General features: G+C 43.7%; 1 protein-coding gene across 5 annotated transcripts; it reads right to left on the bottom strand.

Moving 5' to 3' along the window:
- Nucleotides 1–397: 397 nt before the first annotated feature.
- CENPW (centromere protein W) lies at nucleotides 398–17,306 on the bottom strand. 5 transcript variants are annotated; one of them, XM_083176699.1, is made up of 5 exons: nucleotides 17,008–17,306; nucleotides 13,620–13,737; nucleotides 7,631–7,744; nucleotides 5,631–5,652; nucleotides 398–646 (listed from the first exon to the last, which is right to left on the bottom strand). In XM_083176699.1, exons 2-5 carry the CDS (start codon nucleotides 13,698–13,700, stop codon nucleotides 591–593), a joined length of 273 nt encoding a protein of 90 aa, XP_083032825.1. In that variant the 5' UTR covers nucleotides 13,701–13,737; nucleotides 17,008–17,306; the 3' UTR covers nucleotides 398–590. The 5 variants fall into 5 exon arrangements, with proteins under 5 accessions (XP_083032825.1, XP_083032823.1, XP_083032822.1 ...); XM_083176697.1 differs by having other exon boundaries at nucleotides 13,620–13,749; nucleotides 17,008–17,304; XM_083176696.1 differs by lacking the exon at nucleotides 13,620–13,737 and having other exon boundaries at nucleotides 486–646; nucleotides 17,008–17,263.
- Between the last annotated feature and the right edge of the window lie 1,560 nt (nucleotides 17,307–18,866).

Genomic DNA, 18,866 nt, shown 5'->3' with positions numbered 1-18,866 from the left:
ATTAACTATCTCCCTTTTTAACACTTTGCCATTAGAAACGTAATACATTAATCCACATTCCTTACAATGAACCTAGACTACATATTTTCACTGCATTTTGGCTGACCTACAAGAACTTTAATTATCACCACTGGAAAGAAAACTGCTACTAGCTGCATGGGAGCCATTACCTTGTGCTTATGTATTTTCCATTAAGTACAATATCCAATTTTAGAAACACGTCACATTTTGACCAAACATAGGCAGTGTGTGGAACTGTATAATGCTTTCCATCTTTGCCTAGAGGGATTTAATTACCTTGATTGTATAAAGTGCAGAGCCCCAGCATCAAGCTGTTGAGTTATCATGAGTCAATTCAAACACAATCCATCTTAGCAGACCTGCCAGCCAGGAGATGTACTACTTTCAAACTTTGTTTTTGTTTATCTTATGGTACCAGGTGTGTACATCAAAGAATCGTACGGTCAACAGCCACTCTTGTTCTTTAGTACTTTATTTACTGCATTTCCCATTATAAGATGTGAAGAAACAGTTCAGGGAAGAGAGAGAACAACAAAGCTTGACTATACTTCCAGGTGATGTCATTTTTCTTATTTGTTCCTTTTGCCGAAACATATTGTATACAGGGATTTGGGATTCAAGTTGTCTGAGAAAAGAATATTGTAGTTTGCTATGAATTAGAAATAGTTGTCCAAAACAAAAATAATGACATTTGGTATATCAAGGACATTAAAATACTAAATCAATATTTGGGCTTGAATTGTGAAATGTTCGGATCAGTCAAATGTACTGGTCAAATCGCAATTATTTAAAATCACTACCATGTGCAGAGCGGAGAGGTCAGGTTGGGAGATAGGTGCATCTGGCCCATTAGCATCAATAAGTGTACACAAATCAGCTGCGATATAACAGGCTGGGTTGGAAAAAAATATATATAAAATATCAACAAAGTAATAGTGTAATGGATTATTAAAGTCACACCTTACATAATGCTGCTCCCAACTAAGGTTATACCAATAGAAATCAGATACAGGTTGAGTATCCCTTATCCGAATGCTCGCGACCACAAGCATTTTGGATAAGGGATTATTCCAAATTTTCTTTTTTACATACTTATCCGGTCCCCTGGTGGTACCCCGACAGCCACGGTTTCCCCTGGTGTCCACCAGAGTAGTCTTTAGTAGCATCCCATAAGGATTCAAGGTATTGAAAAAGTAAATAATACAGAAAAATGTGAGAACAGTATAATTTGCTTTGTAAGCACAAGGGGTGAAATTTAATAGGATGAGATATTTCGACTAAATATAAAAAACATATCCAAAATATAACCCTATCTTACACAAGACACTACTAAATATCTTATTCATGCACTCATATTCCACATTGACTATTGCAATAGTCTCTTAACTGGTCTTCCCAAGAACAGACTCTCGCCACTTCAATCAATTTTAAATTCTGCTGCTAGGCTGATCTTCCCAGTAAGACACTCATTGTCTGCTGATCTGCTCTGCCAGTCCCTCTATATGTTTATTACAGAATATATATATATATATATATATATATATATATATATATATATATATGCGAAGAAACAGGAGACAAGCGCACAATGAGCGGTAAAATTCAATTCACTTTTATAAAATATATCAGCTCACATACATGTAAGTTTAAAGATAACAGCTTGCGAGCATATCATAATAAAGAGCGGGTCGTCATCTCACACAAAACCACCGTAGCCGCTCTTTATTATGATATGCTGGCAAGCTGTTATCTTTAAACTTACATGTACGTGAGCTGATATATTTTATAAAAGTGAATTGAATTTTACCGCTCATTGTGCGCTTGTCTCCTGTTTCTTTGCATGTACCTTGGGACCGTGGAATCGGTCATTTCGGAGGAGAGCTGCACCGTACTAAAAACTTGAAATAAGTGATTTACTAAGGACTAGCGCAGCCTGCTTGTTTATATATATATATATATATATATATATATATATATATATATATATATATAAAATAATGCAGACAGGTAGATAGCACTCTGGAGATTTTTCAAACTACTGCACGGCGGCAGTCAAATGATGCAAAAAATGACAGTAACACTGGGGTGTGCCAACGTTTCGGGCTTCAGCCCTTTATCAAGACATAAGAATAAAATAAAACAGACTTACATTTATAGGCAGTGAGGGGGAAGGGGCACCTCGTGCTAACATCACCAGCACGACACCCGGCGAGTAGAGGATGCTGTTACCCGCATTCCCTTTGGCCCCTATTATGTACACTATCCCAAAGATACATAAGTCCCTGGTGGACCCTCCCGGCCGCCCTATAATTTCTGCACGGGACTCTTTATTACAGCCAGCATCTATTTTTATAGTGTACTACAGCCATGTATCAGAGTGCATCTTAGGTACCTTCTTGATACCACCTCACTACTATGTAAACTTCAGTCCTTACCTCAGTTGGATGATGATGATGTCTGTATGTTCACTGTGGATGTGTGTAGCCTTTACACGGTCATCCCCCATGATATGGGATTGGCTGCTGTTAGGGGCTACATCACAGACCACCCGCAATACAACGGTCCTAACGTGGATTTGATATCACAACTGCTTGAATTGATACTGACTAAAAATGTCTTTATTTATAATGAAAGTTTTTTTCTCCAACTGACAGGTTGTGCTATGGGGGCGGCGGTAGCCCCCCATATGCAAACATTTTTATGTTTAAAATTGAGGAGGATGTGTTCTTTGCAGATCATCATGTAGCGGGTCGTATTCTTTTTTACACCCGCTACAAAGATGATCTCCTTATTTTCTGGAGGGGCCCAGCTGAGGACTTGGTCAGACACATACAGCTTCATAATTCATCCAATTGTCCAGTGAAATTCAAGTATACCCATAGTAAGGAGTGCGTTGAATTTTTGGATGTGGAAACATGATCACATTAAAAACAATGTTATAATCAATACATCATGAGTAGTTACTGCAATACATAATCAAGTAGTATATACAAAATATCACATTACATTGGCGTACATGAAAAACTACTCACGATGTATTGGTTGTAACATTGTTTTTAATGTGATCATGTTCGTCTGCCCTCCATTTTTGTAACCATGGGAACGCAGACGCTGCCCAGCCTGACGCTTACCATTGAGGTCATCAGTTGTTGCACCCGGGACGTCCGGTGCACGCTGTGGCGGCTTCTGGTTCAAGCTGAACACGGCTACGGTAAGTTTACTTTTAATCAATGGGGTGTGTCTGGTAACGGGTATAAATGTCTGTTTTTGTCACTATGCACTTTGTCCCTGACGACGGGTAATACCCGAAACATGTTGGTTATCCAATAAAGTGTTGTTTCACCGCATCTGAAGACTCCTTAGTGCCGCTTGATTCCCGACGGTATATTTGGTCTTACACAGACCTAAGAGGGCACCAGAGCATTTGCATCTACACTTGGGAGTGGAGTGCCGGGCATCCCTGCAGTGTGTAATATATATATATATTTTCTTAGTTTAGGTGTATTGGTATTTTTTGCAATTTGTAACTCTTACGAAAAAAATAGCTCTTTTAACTAGAAATATGGTCTGAAATTTAAATATTGGTCCAGCCTGGTAAGTCTGCTATACACTTATCAGGCCAGCTAAAAGTGTTTGTCATTAGTTGTTGTATTGCATGCTATGTTTTTTTATGCTTTCTTTTGTAGTGGGAGTTGGGGGATTTGATTTTATTTTTTTAAAGGAGTATGTACCAAACAACAATTTTACTTTCCTGAAATAAATTGTACAATGTATAATAGAGGATGTGATATAATTACAATGGGTGAAGCTGTTTGATTGTTGTAATGCTATATTTACTTTGACAAAAACAAAAGCTGATAAATTAAGTACAGGAAGAATATGTCAATAGTTTTGAGTAAAATCTGACCACAATTGTTTTAAATAAAATCCTATGAAACTTTATTATAAAATTACACAAAAATATTTGTGATGTCACCAAACAGGGTCGGGACAATAGTCTCAGAGGGGTTGTCCCAGTGTCCAAAATACCAGGTAGGACCCGGTTTCGTGTTATAAAAGGAGTATCAGTATTCGCATACACACAAACACACACACACACACACACACACACACACTACAGTATATTAAAGATGTTCATGTAATTAAAAAAAAAAAAAGCAAGCAGCATTCTCCATTATCTTGTTTTGACTGGGCTCAAAAATTTCAACTTAAATTCAGCATCCAGCCTTACAGTCATAACCAGTGTTTAGAATAAACAAATAAGTGTGTCATTTTAGTGACCACACAGTAACTGCCCTTTCCCACAATACAACTTCAGCCACTTAAAGACATAAGGATGTGGTAGTGTTATTAGCCACAACTATTCTTCTCAGACAAATCGGACTCATGCGTTTTATAATATTGTAGATGCACTTTGCAGATGTAAAACAAACAAAACACAACAAAAAAAAAAACCACTGAAGCAAAAAACACAAATACTGGACTTGTATTTATAGAGCGCAATCAGCCAGGAGATTAACACTTGAGTTTTTGGTGAAAAAATTGTTATTTGGTTCAGTCCAGTATGTAGAAACCCCCCCCCCCCCCCCCCCCATTTACAACACTGTGTCATTCCCAACGGTCTTCCCATAAACAAGATCGTCTTAACATTATTAAAAAAGGAACATTGATTCAAAGGGCCACAACGTCCAAATAAAAAGAATGTTGGCATCTGAGCCCCTGCAACATCATTGCCCCACCCGTGTGTACAAACCACAAAGCTTAGAAGATTTGGGGCCAAATGTAATGCCGCCAGAGTTCGGCAACTGCGTGGGATGCCAGGCCAAACTCAGATTTATTTTTTTAAAGGGGCAAACACGTACAAGGCAAAACCATGCCTTGTAAGTGATTTCCCACTTAAAAAAGATTCTGAGTCTGTCCACCATCCCCCACAGCCGATAAACCTGGGTGGCATTACATTTAGCCCCCCCGAGTCTGAAAGAACTGTTGAGTTGTCTGTAATTTTCGACTCCTCCCATAATTTTGTGCCTCCACAATGTTGCCATGCATGTGCTGTCTGATGTGATAACCTTCTGCATCAACTTGCTGGGGGTCCTGTAATTATTTTTATTGTCTTATGGGGCCCCAGAACAAAATAGTTTGAGGACCTCTGCACTAACACTTGGAATCACATTAATAACACAAGTTTAGCTCTAGTGTAATTTCTTTTAATAACTTGCAAGTTACAGATACAAAAATGAGAAATTATACATTAAAATGTATTGAAGGCAATTATCAGTTAGCAGGGATCAATGGTTTAGAGAACATTTGTGCATTAGAGATCCTTTCTGTAAATCAGTGTAACGCAAACTGCAGGTCAATGCAATACTGCTCTAGTACTTTTTGTTTTCCGTGAAGAATTACATTGTTGTTTTTTAAAACAGGAGTTGGTGCAGCTACACTGCATGGTCAGTATGGTTATACAAACCCATTCAGAACTTCCTTAAAAGTGCACTAACATGAAAACATATATATATCACATTTTGCAAAGTATACAATATAAAAAACAGGTACATACACTACAGCTTGAGTATACAGAAAATAACTTATGTAGCATAAGAAATGTTAACCTCTTGACTTTTTCAGGACAATCTGTAAAACAAGATACAGATATTAACTTAAACACTGAATACAGAATAAAATATAGCAAGTTTAAATAAAGTACTGCATTCAAAACACTTTACAAATATATCAGTATGACTTTCCCATACGTGTCTATGGTACTGCTTAATTATATGTCAAAACACAACACTGCAACTCTTTGGGGAATATTCAATTGCAGTCGAAACTGCTGTCTTCTCGGGAAAGATGGCAGTTTCAGACTTAAATTGGTAGGAAGGCATTCTAACCTATTAAATAAGGGCTGTTTTTTCCACCTGAGAGGTTGGAATGCTCCGACCTGGTGGAAACCATATGGATTGGTGGAATAGCCGTGGATGGGATGCAGTGTAAATCCCGGCGGTCGGGATCCCAGCGTTCAGAATCCTGACACTGGAATCCCGATCGCAGAAATCCCGACACTTTCTCCGTCCGGGGGTGTCCACAACACCCCCGGAGCGAGAATAAATTAGCGTGCCGAGCGCAGCGAGGCACCGGGCCCGCTGCGTGGCAAGCGCAGCGAGCCCGCAAGGGGGGGGGGGGGGCGATCCATGTCGGGATTCTGAACGCCGGGATCCCGACCGCCAAGATTTAATACTGAATCCCCGTGGATCCAAGTGATTTTGTCGGATTCACAGCCAATCTGATTTTTGGCCCCGTCTCCAGGCAATCTCAATCTGACTTTAAAACAAGTTTGTTCGAGGCAGGGAGGATGGCACCGGTTGAGCAGCAGCAGTTTACCCCGCGCCGTCCTCCTGCAGCCTCCTCCCATCGCTCAGCGGTCAAGGCCACCAGGCCAGATAAGTAGCAGCAGCTCACCAGGCATCCTTTTCGGCCAACATGCCTCCCCTCGTCGCTCACCCAGTCCCGGTCAGGTAAGCAGCAGACAAATCAGACAGTCGAATTTGGCTGCTGATTAAATATGGCATGTCAGATCCATTTCGAAAAATGAATGTCAGACTGGATCCGGCTTTAATTGAATATACCCCATGATGAAATTATTTTTTTCGGGTTTATTTGCAAATAATAATTTATTTGCAAATAATAATTTTACATTTCATGGGGTATTTTAACCTTTAACCACTTGAGTGGTATGTCCGGAGATTTTCCGGGCTCAGCTGCGCTGCCGCAGCGGGCTGTCCCTGAAAATCTCCGGTTACACAATAGGTGCGCTCCAGTGGTGTCCAGGTGTGCACCACTGGCGCAGCACCTCTACAGCACACCCCGGTCACCAACTCCAGTCCCCCTAGTACCTTTGCTCCAGCGATTGGTACGCCGGAGATTCCCTGACACGCCCGCCAGCCAGCCCGTCACTCATTTTACAGTGATGACGGCGACAGGCTCGTGTATGGTCGGCCAGGCTCGGAGGGACTCAGGAGCGCTCAGGCACCCGAGTCCTCCCGAGCCGCGAACATCCCCCAGCCTGCCGCCGACGTCACTGCTGAATGTGACAGAAGGCATAGGCTGAGGTGAGAGCAGCAGCAGGGAATCTCCGGTGTACTAATGCCGGAGCGGAGGCGAGGGAGGGGGAGCGGCTTCCAGCTTTCTGTGGTGAGTTTTGCTGGGGCAGGACAAACCTGCCCTGGTAGGTTTGTCCTGACCCAGCAAAACCCACCACTCAACGGGTTAATAAAAATGAATGCTTGGGGGAGGGGGAGGGGGTCATTCACAGACATAAGATTTGCCATGCATCTATTTAGTTAGAAAAAAAATGTTTTTTTCTGTTTTTTACTTAAAGCAGATATGTACAAACTATGGCCCTCCAGCTGTTGTTAAACCACAAGTCCCATCATGCCTTGCCACAGTTTTGCTTTCGGGGGATGGTAAAACTATGGCAAGGCATGCTGGGATGTGTAGTTACACAACAACCGGAGGGTCACAGTTTGGCCATGTCGGACTTAAAGCATTATACTGGGAAAATTAAAAACCAAACAAAAATCAGACATCTTACAACTATAAAGAACTGTGATACCTTTGCTACTGCTCTTATATGCACAGGTTTTATTACAGAACATTTATCCTCAATTGCTTTTAAACGTGCTTCTGCTGCCAGTCTCTTGAGAAATAACACACAGTTTAGATATATCTAAAGAGGGCAGAAAATAAATACAGTATTAAAAATAGTCCTAAAACACATTCTCATTTTTAGCAAAGCAGTAACTGTATCACATCATTCTGCAAACAACTCCACTGAACATCTGGGAGACATGGCCTAGTAAGAGCTCCCAGTGACAGATTGCTGCGGATACCAGATTTACCCACCCTTTGCATGTTGACTGGACAGTTGTGAAACTAGTGATCAATAATCATTGAGGGCCACAATATAAGTACTAATGTAACAAATGGTAATCATCACAACCCCAACATCAATTTGTTAAAACCTACATTTTGATGACTGGCATGCATGAGTTAAACCATGTATCACAAAACATAGTGAACCATTGAGGAATAATTGAATGGCCATCCATGCCAAATTCAAACCATGTAAACAATAAAAAGTATATAAATATGGGGCTTAATTGGAGCAGTAACAGCAGGAGTATCTTGCACAGTGCCAAGAAAGGCATAAAGGGGTGGAGTAAGGTGGGGCACTCACAGCGAACTGACCTCTACCATACTATTCCCGATCCTCTTCCAAAAAGGCAATTCTAGCGAATAATGCCTTTGTTACATTAAACAGTCCTCCGGCTTCATCTTTATACTTCAGCTTCCATAAACTCCCATAAAAATATTAACATACAAAATATGGGCTGTACACCCGGAGTGATCCATTCTTTGGAGTATATTGAATGCGAGTCGATGATGGCGAACAGCACCGATAGCACTCTATCAGCATTCAACTCACCACTCCCCACACACACACTCGCCGTTTCCCCTGAGGCGAGGTGGAAACAGTGAGCGTAGCCATCAAAAAATGCCTCAAAATGCAAACCTCCCTGTTTAAGGGAATCCTCGATGTCCTCTGACGGTGAGTATTTTCACCGGAACATAGAATACAGTGAGCAGCCAGCGAGAGGGCTGGACTGCAAGGATGGCTTTTCCTAACTAAAAAAAGCCATCATCGTCACTGTTCGTCCAGCGGCATTGAATATACCTGGTAATTTTTAAGTGATCCAGACAGATCACTTAGAAAACAGCTCAAAATTGCCACGTGTGTAAGTCTCCTCAGGGTGGGTTTTACCTTCAGTGAGAACTGGAGACATAATAGCATAGCAATTAACAAGCTTTTGTCAATGCCTATTTAATCTATCCCCATTCGGTGTCTGCTGCATGTGCGGTTGCTTAAAAAGCTCGAGATTTCTGACATCTTCTAGTGCAAAGTCAGACATTTTATTCTGTCCTAAATATGCTGAAAAAGCCATGTACACATATTTTAAGGATAGGACTAGTTAGCCTAAATAGGATCCAGAGTATAAATATATTTGAAATGGCTAAACTATGAAACAATGTGCCCCATCATTTTCCCTGATCACTATAGAGCAGGGGATCCCAAAGTTTTTGAATCATGGCACCCCAAAGCATCAGAAATGTTTCTTTGCGGCACCCCTAGGATAAAGGTTTCTTATTGAGAAAGTAAGAAACAAAGTTAAATAAATTGTGTTTATATCTCATCATTAGGGTCAGGTATGTGGTAACGTACAGGATTCACTATGGTCTGTCCCCAATTTGACTATTCTAATGGACATTAAAAAAAACTTCAATTGGTCCTGGACCACCAACCCAGGGCACCTCTGCAAGTCCCCCAAGGCACCCAGGGTGCCATGGCACACAGTTTGGGAACCACTGCTATAAGTCATTACTCATTCAGATATTATCCAAATGGAATTAAAGATTAGGAAATTACAGATTATTTTATAAAATAGACTACTGATAAAAATTATGTTCTCCAGTTGACATGTAATGAAAGGTAAACTTAAATCTGAGTTTCTGACCCTTCCCACCAGTTTCCATGATGTCACTTAAAAGATACTTTTGGACGTGTATATTTTGAGGTAGATTTAAATCAATTAAAAAAGGAATCAAATACTTTTTTTTGTACTGCCTAATTAGCTCCTTTTACAAATAAACTTTCAAAAATAATTCAATGTGTGTCAAGTTTGAGTAGTTTATTGTTCGGTTTTCGATGTTCATTTTAAACCAAACACAAAATGACGTATAAAATCTGCCCTGATTCATCAACGGATACTATGGCAATTGCAGCTGTGATTGTGCACATTGAAGATGTGCCAATTTATTCACAAAACCTAGCAGCCAGACACCCAGTGGAGCCATTGCAAAGGCACAGCAACTGCATACACATTAACAGTGCTGGAGGAGTGTGGATTCACAAGCACTTGCAGAGACTCTCCCCAAAAACAGCCACTACACACCTGCATTTTTGCAGAAAACTCCCCTGTCTATGCCCAAAAACAGTGCCTGACTGTCAATCTGAGTAAGGGTCAGGCCGGTTTCACACACTCCGGCTCCTGCCGGACGGTGAAATCCCGCACGGCCATGGAGCCGTGCCGCACACATTAGTTGTGAATGGACATTATTATGTCCCTTCACACGGAACGGCCACGGCCCGGCCGCACGGCTGCAGCCGGATCCCGCCACTGGAAGGGACGGCTGCCGGGCTGTGGCCATCCCCTCCATGATAAACTACTGTGTGCGGCACGGCTCCCTGGCCGTGCGGGATTTCACAATGATGAGCCAAATGTGACGTGATAAATCGCTTGCGATTTATCACGTCGGGGCGCAGGGGGCGGGCGGTGAGGGTCAGGGGGCGGCGCTGCTCCTCATCAGAGCTCAGCCAATCAGAGACGGCCAGTCATTTGACAGGTATTTTAAAATCTAATACCTGCATGCATATGCCTGTCAGGTGGGAAGGCATTTGCATACAGGGAGGTCGGACGTGATCTTATGTGCAGACCGTCCGACCTCCCTGATCCGGTCCGATGCGCATGGGACCGCGCATCGGATCGGATCAGATATCACACACCTGCGATTTTGGGCCGATTTCACACGATTATCGGCAAAAAGTGCCGAAATCGGATGAAATCATCCCGAAATCGCATAGTGTATGGGGGCCTTAAGAGTTGCGAGTAGCATCGCTATTAGCTCTTGACACACGCACAGTGCAAAGCATATGCATGCAGTTTACCAATCATCCTTCAATTGCAAATATCGGCATAAAGTCTGCCATCTCAACTTTTATAGTCATCATATTGAAGGTTTAACCCTTTAAGTGCCAGGATTCCTGTGAGCAATCCTCAAAATATCCGCTACAAATGCCAATGTTGTATTTGTTTGTTGTATGTGATTTTCAACCTTTTTATCTTGCGGCACACTAAATAAGATTTTAAAATTGTCAAGGCACACCATGACCACGGGGCAAAACACATTGACCCCCATTTAAAAAAAAAAAAAAAACCACACTGGTCCCCTCAGGTAGCAAAAATAAAATACATTGGCCCTTTACATGAAAGAAGGAACTGGTAAATAACAGTTGAATTGGTGGTGGCTGTAAACTGGTTTGGGCATCTCTAGATCTGGGGGCACACTTGGGAACAGCTCAAGGCACACTAGTGTGCCACGGCACAGTTGTTGAATAACACTGTATTAGATGATTATTTGAGAATTCTGTATGTAGATTTTGTGTACGATTTTCAAATTGAATGTTAGAAAAATCAAGGGATTCTATATTTGGGTAATAACCAATGTATTATTGCTATTCAATTTTGAATGAGATTTGGATTTTTAGTCGATTTTGCCTCTAGTAAATCTCCAAATCGCAAAATTGAGCCAAACTCACCTTCCAAATTGAGCCAAACTCACCTTCCAAATTGAGCCAAACTCACCTTCCCCCACCTAAATTGAAAATTAGTTAATATAGACCCTACAGTTTCCAAACACATTATAGTGTTCACTCTAGAAATTGTGCCGGGCAGGGCGCCGGGGGGGCGGTCCGGGGCCACCGATGGCATACTTGTGGGCGGTCCCGGACCGCCGGCGTCACTAAAGTGGTGGGCCGGGCCGCCGGCGTCACTAAAGGGGGAAGGTGCCTTGATGCCGGGGAAGCGCCGGGCATCGCCGTCTAAGGCGGCGCTGGGCTTCCCCGTGCAAGGAGTCGGGCAGGCACCAGGCTGTTTTAGCGGGGCGCTGCTAGAGGGGCAGGGCGCATTTTGCCCTTTAAAAAACGGGCAGGGCGCAGTGCACCGCTAAAACAGCCGAGCGGGAACACTACATTAGTTACTGCGTAAAGGGTCTGATTTAGAGCATTTCACAGATTGAGCGATTATCGAATGACTGCATGCATATGGATTGTAGCTCACATATGTAAGGGTGAATAGTGACAGTAATCGCATATGGAATGTAAACACAAATTGGCTGGAGGTTAACTGACAGAAAACTGGCGTTAGGAGTTGGACAGCTGCCATTTTCAGGGAGGGTCTGAAAAAAACTGTCGCGCTAAGGCATTTAAGGGAGGGTCTGTGGCATCAGCGCTGGCCTCCATCAGCCTGTCTGTGTCACAGATGAACGGTACAGTAGGTTCAGACTTACATTTGCACAGACTGGAAAAATCATTCGATGGCTCATGATTTGTGTATGGATCTGGGAGTGGATATCGATCATATTGCAATTCATTTGCAAATTTACACAGACAGGTTTTCCGTCTGGGCAGCGGCTATCTACTCAGAGTAATCTGAAACTTTGCAAATCAGCGATCATGACCTCTCTACACATACTTGTGCCACCTAACGATGAAACCACAAACACTGCGGACAGCAAGCTAATACACTATCACAACATTATACAGAACCATAATATGGATAACAAAACAGAGAAACGGGAAAATGGTCAAACAGGGATGCAGGGATAATTATTTTTATTATTAGGTTTTATTTATAAAAAGGTGCCACAAGTGGTTTGCAGCACCTTATTCTAAGGATATAGATAGATAGATAGATAGATAGATAGATAGATAGATAGATATATCCTTAGCATAAGGTGCTGCAAACCCACTTGTGGCACCTTTTTATAAATAAAACATAATAAAAATAATTATCCCTGCATCCCTGTTTGACCATTTTCATCAATGAAGTCACACTGACGAAACGCGTTGGGTAACCTAACCTCCTACCATCATCTTCCCTGGGACCGGAGTTGCCGCTGAAGAGGATCCAGGAGGGTGAAGTGGACAAGCCAAGTATGAAAAAAATGGGACTGGGGGAGAAAGAAAAACCCCACAATATTCCGAAAAGCCACGGTTTTCTGAATATTTCAGAATACACGGATAAGGGAGACCTGACCTGCATTACATATATAAGCAACTAATCCTTTAGGGAAAAATTTATGCAATGTCCCAGTATATTACAGGAGCCAGTCCACATACAGTATAATATTATTGATTCAGCTCCTCATTGATATTATTGGGTCACCTCCTTACTGCAACTTACCTTGCTTTCATTACAGCTTAGGATACTGCAGACATAAAATAGTAAGTAACAAGACTATCTGTATGTATAAAATAGATACTGTAGTATTATAGTTTCATGATCAGTGGTCAATGATTCATTATGGTAAAAAGATAGACAATGTCTATGTCAAAAGTCACTAGGTCGACACCCGACAATGGTCGATGCTGACAGTTCAACAGGGGCATAGTAGACACCCACAAGGTTGACGAACATTTTCACTTTTTGGGGGTATCTATGTCAACATGGACTGCATCCCCTTGCATGGCTCATTGGGATCGCCATGCTTCAAGCACTATTCTGTTCTCACTCTATGACCACTTGGATATTATGAACCAAGTCGGTCTACACCAGGGGTCGACCACGCCCATGTAGAGGTCTAGGTCAACAGTCACTAGGTTGGCCACAAATGGTCGACCTAGTGACTGTTGACCTAGACATTGTCGACCCAGGGACAGCATACCATTGATTCCTAACAGCAATTAAATTAACTTGTAAACCTACATATATAATGGGTTTCTGTATTTCCCTCTTATTGCTCTGAAAGAATCTGTGGAAATAGCATCTGCAGCAATGGAAGTCCATGTGTACCAAGCAAAGGATGTTGGACTGCCAAATGAATCTGTCAAAAGAGCTGTGAAATTGCCAAACATTTGTATTCATCATAATGACCTGTAATGTTTAATTTATATAAAAAAAATATTATCTTTTTATATACAACATTTATTTGAGATATATATAACAAATGTGAGCAACGCTGGCATTTTTAGCAGATATTTTGAACATTTCTCAGAGATCTTGGCACTCAAAGGGTTAATATAAAAAGGACTTCGGTTTGGAAAGGGGAGGAATCTGGATTGTTAATTTGCTTACCTCCCTAAAAGAAAAGTCTAGATCCTCCACGGTATTGAGGGAATGGACAGGGTATAATAAATCGTTGTGGTTTAGGGCCCATTTAATATTACATATTTGTTGCTAATATTAGCCAAAATATAAAAAAACCTTTCAGGTACAAATGGTGAAAATCACTCGTTTCCAGCACGCACCATCATCTCCCATAGGTTCCCCTAGCCCCCTCTCCAGAAGTGGCCACTGTGCAGCAATGTCTTCTCTGATCACACATCTTCAGCTCCCCTGGCAACTGTAAATCACATCGCAGGGATGGATACTTTACAAAGCCTCTGTCCCTGCATGTGACAAGTCATGCACACTGCAGATGGGACCTCATATTGCCACATGATCCTGGATGGTAAGATCCTGCCCATATCACATTAAATATATGATAAACAGGTCCCTTAGGGCTTTTTGTGTGTTAGCCGCAAATATTAAGTATCCCTCAAATGTATCAGAAGGGACCGCAGCAGGAATATCTGATCTCTGCTGGGGTCCCTCCTGCCCCGCCAGAAGCCACTTCCACCATAGTTTTCTATGGAGGTGCAAAGCTGCCCAATGTAGCAATATCAGGCAGCATTGCAGTGGGTCCCTGGACTGCCTCCATTCTGAGAGCCGGCGGGGCAGTACAGTCAGCAGGGGTCAACGCTCCTAAAGGCGGACATCCACTAGTGCGATATGGCCGATACATTGCTGCGATGGATTGTACCAAAAGAGACACATCGCATGTCATTTACCTGCGATTGCAATGTTTTGGTATGCCTCACAACTCAGTCGCAGATCCTACCAGGAACCTGCAGTGAGGCGTGGCAGTGCCTCACTTGTCATACATCTTTGTATTTAAAAAAAATCCTTTATAACACATAAACAGTGTTATAAATATCTTAATTTTTATTATTATTTATGAGGTGTGACACTGTGGGGAGGCTGGGAGGCAGCGGGAACTGTGTCACCAACTGACAACTGTAAACTATCAGCAGCTGGGGAGCGGGCTAAGCCACAGGCATAAACAGAGAAAATCAATGGGGACCTGTCACTCTTCCTCAGTAACAGGGATGCACACCCTTGTTACTGAGACAGATGCCATTATTGGGGGGGGGGGGTCTTCACCTCCTCAAGAACTCCCGGCCTGGGATAACTAGTTAGGGTCCTATAGCCAAAATATTACCGACCCTGTCAAGAGATTCCCTGGCTATGGCATTACACCCTGTGGCTAGTGGCACCTGGTGGCTGTTCCTAAAATACGGGGGTCCCCTACTCACTTTGTTCCACGTGTTTTGGGAACCAGGGCCAGCTCCAAAAGTACAGAGGATAGATGCGGGTGCCTCACTAGGGACCATTCCACCCCCTGCAGCTATTGACTTCGACAGCTGCAGGTGGCGATGCCCTATCCCCACAGCAGGTACAGTGCTGTCCCTGCTGCTGGCTCTGAGCTGTGGATCTCGTGTAAGTAGCGAAATCCCGCGCATGCCCAGCGCAGCCGGCCAGGGAGAAGTGTTAACTGATGCGCTGTCAGCTGGAGGAGGCATCGCCGGAGGGGGGAGATAGCGCTCCCCCGCTTCGGCAGGCAAGATGTTAGTACATCTTGTCAGTCCCCCCTCCTGCTTCACCGCGCTAATGAGGCAAAGCAGGAAGTGTTATAGGGGTGGGTTCATTGCCGTGATAATAAATCTACCCCCTGAGTGAGGGCGCTGTCACGGATCCAGCACAGCATGCCCTGAGGCCGGTCCATAACTCCGCCTCAGAGCCGTTTGCATTAATAATCCCATATGTTAAAGCATATGCGATTATAAAGAATGCAGTACCCGATGGAGGGGGGGGTGATATAGGATGGCGGATGTAATGGAGCCCACACACGCACCGATCCCGGCGTGCGTTGTGGGCTTAACTACAGTAGCACACATAGCATCGCATCGTATGCCTTGTGCATACGATGTGCATGCGATGCGATGCTATGCTAGTACAAAAAATATGTGCAGCACATACTTTTTGTACTGTACGATGAGGTGCCGCGGGAGCGCGCACCCCATCGTACAGCATCGCACCGCCGGCAACGGTGCGTGTGTGGGCTCCTTAAGACCGGACTCACAGGGCCGTGGGAAAAAAAAAATATATATATATATATATATATATATATATATATATATATACATACACACACACAAATGATCTTACTGTCACTAATATATTCCTGGCACTGGAGGAAATGTGGGAAATTGTTTCAAATACTTTTCCTTCCCATTATTTTATCTTTCCTACTTTCTCGGGGCGGATTGCTGAGAGCGCAGTCTCGCTTATGCAGCCCACACACGCGCCGATGCCGGCGGTGCGATGCTGTACGATGGGGTGCGCGCTCCCGCGGCACCTCATCGTACAGTACAAAAAGTATGTGCTGCACATACTTTTTGTACTAGCCTTTTCTAGCATAGCATCGCATCGCATGCACATCGCATGCACAAGGCATACGATGCAATGCTGTGTGTGCTAGTTAAGCCCACAACGCACGCCGGGATCGGTGCGTGTGTGGGCTGCATTAGAACATCATGCCCATTGTATGCAAAATGACCGCATACAATGTATCTTATGCGATCCTGGCAGATGCCGGGTATCGCATGCAAGGTACCACATGTGATACCGCACACTAGCTAGTGGATGGGAGCCTTTAGAGAGGCAGCATCAAAAGAATATGAATAAAGGTGCCCATACACGTACCAATTACCCGGTACTTTTTGTGCTAAAATAGCATCCCATCCCATGCACAACATATGCACAACGATGCTATTTTAGCACAAAAAGTACCGGGTAATTGGTACGTGTATGGGCACCTTAGGAATGCAGTTGGTAATGCTGTAACGTAATGCAGGCATGTTACAGGAGCGCAGAAGCTACAGTGCTATAAGCAGCGTGCCCAGCCCCCTGGCAGTTCCAGCAGGAACAGTATCGCTAGACGAGGGCTGTCGGGGTGCGGGGGATGTGCGGGCACCGGGTAGCTTGGTCTCACCAGCAAGTCTACGTTGCCATCAAGACGGAGTCCGCCGAGACGTTTCTTGATCCCGGATTTGACCGTGCACCGGGGCACTGAACGCACCATACTAGCAGGGGCGGGACACGGGACTGACGTCCGCTTGTTTACATCTCGGTGTTTTTGAATTACCCGGGACGGATATATGTATATGACGATGAATGGGGACGCTTTGTAATGAGGTAACGGCCCGGGGCGGGAGCGGCGGGTGACGTATGAGGAGGAGGCTGGCGTGCTCGCCCCTACGTGACATACAAACACACACACGGCCGAACTGTCACTGTCTGACTGCGCATGTCTGTGTTGTATGTCTGCCGGTGCCGGCTCTACTGTGTGTCCCGGGCTGGGGCTCTTATGCTCATATAGATTTCCCGCCGGTTACTCATCATGCACAGAGCAGCACACACACGGGCCACAGGTTACCTGCCTGCTGCCGACTCAGTAATGCCTGCTCTTACTATAAAGATGCTTTAAGAGATGAGACCTGTGTAAATGGCATTTATTTGTCCTTTTTTTTTGGAAGAACTATTGACTGCAGGGCCGGTGCAAGGGTCTTTGGCACCCTAGGCAAAACCTCTGCCAGCCGCCCCCAATTATTTATTTATTCCGTCAGGGCACCCATAGACAAAGGAGGGGTGAAGGGGTAATGGAACAAACATACAGGAAGCATTACAAATTGTGTGTGTGCATGTACATACACACACACACGCACATTATATATACATACCCTCCAACTGTACCGTTTTTGCCGGTACAGTACCGTTTTATAACGGGCTGTACCGGCTAAAAAATAAAAGTACCGCTGTACCGGTTTCCTCCTTCGACCCGCAGGTGATGGCTTCGGGCTGCGATGGATGGATCCCAGCGGGGGTAATTTTGTCCCAGTGCAGCTGCCCCCGTTCCCAGTGGTGCCTTGCGCGGTATCCCGGCAGCCAGCGTGCGTGCGTGCATCACATGAGGTCAGCGTGCAGCCCCGCTCCCGTACTCGGGCTGCCCGCACAGTAAAGACCGCCTGGCGCATGCATCCCTTTAATATCTGGAAGATGCCAGCTTGGCGAGACTCGGATGACAAAGCAGCACCTGGTGGTGAGGGGAGCGGCCAGCCGTGCAGCCAGTGGTGGTGAGGGGAGCACCTGGTGGTGAGTGGAGCGGCCGGCTGTGCAGCCAGTGTCGTGTCTTGTCTTGTCCTCTGGGGGTACAGTACACATTTAAAATTAACTCCGTTCAGGTGGGGGCATGGCCACACCCCCTATATCAGTGACCACGCCCCCTGCACCGAAATCCATAGATAAAATGTTGGAGGGTATGGATATATATATATATATATATATACAGTGCTCGAAGTGGGGCGGTATACGGCGGTATGACATACCGCCACTTCCCACCGCCACTTCATTTTTGTCTGTTTCTAGACTGTACCAGTGCTCGGATCCCATATTCCATACCCCTACTTCTAAAATTCCACTTCGAGCCCTGTATATATATATATATATATATATATATATATATATATACACACAATAGTGTTACAAGGCGCCCTTAATATGTGAAGGTTATTCCCGTCTCTCTCTAACAATTAATACACATAAATTTTATACATAGAACATTTATTTAAAACAGTATAAAAATGATGATCCAGAGATTTTTCAAGTCCAATTCATGTCATACAGGAATTTTCATAACATTAAGCCAACGCGTTTCGTCTCTTAACGAGACTTCATCAGGGGTATAGATATTAACATAAATCTTTGATGTATCAAAACAGGGTGGATCTTTCGATTATTTGACGATGAGCTTTTGACTCTTAGACGGAGTAAACAAGTTTTTTGTATCTGGTA

Source organism: Crinia signifera, chromosome 3 (assembly GCF_055691185.1).
Source record: "Crinia signifera chromosome 3, ASM5569118v1, whole genome shotgun sequence".
In the NCBI taxonomy this organism is placed as follows: Eukaryota; Metazoa; Chordata; class Amphibia; order Anura; family Myobatrachidae; genus Crinia; species Crinia signifera.
This window is presented reverse-complemented; position numbering and strand designations above follow the sequence as displayed.

Excerpts from the sequence above, each read along its gene's own strand:
- CENPW (XM_083176696.1), bottom strand. The coding sequence starts at position 17,097 with ATGGTGCGTTCAGTGCCCCGGTGCACGGTCAAATCCGGGATCAAGAAA. Across the intron at positions 7,745-17,007 it reads ATGGCAACGTAGACTTGCTG|ATATATCTAAACTGTGTGTT; the intron begins GTGAGACCAAGC and ends TGCCCTCTTTAG. Across the intron at positions 5,653-7,630 it reads ATATAAGAGCAGTAGCAAAG|ATTGTCCTGAAAAAGTCAAG; the intron begins GTATCACAGTTC and ends CTTGTTTTACAG.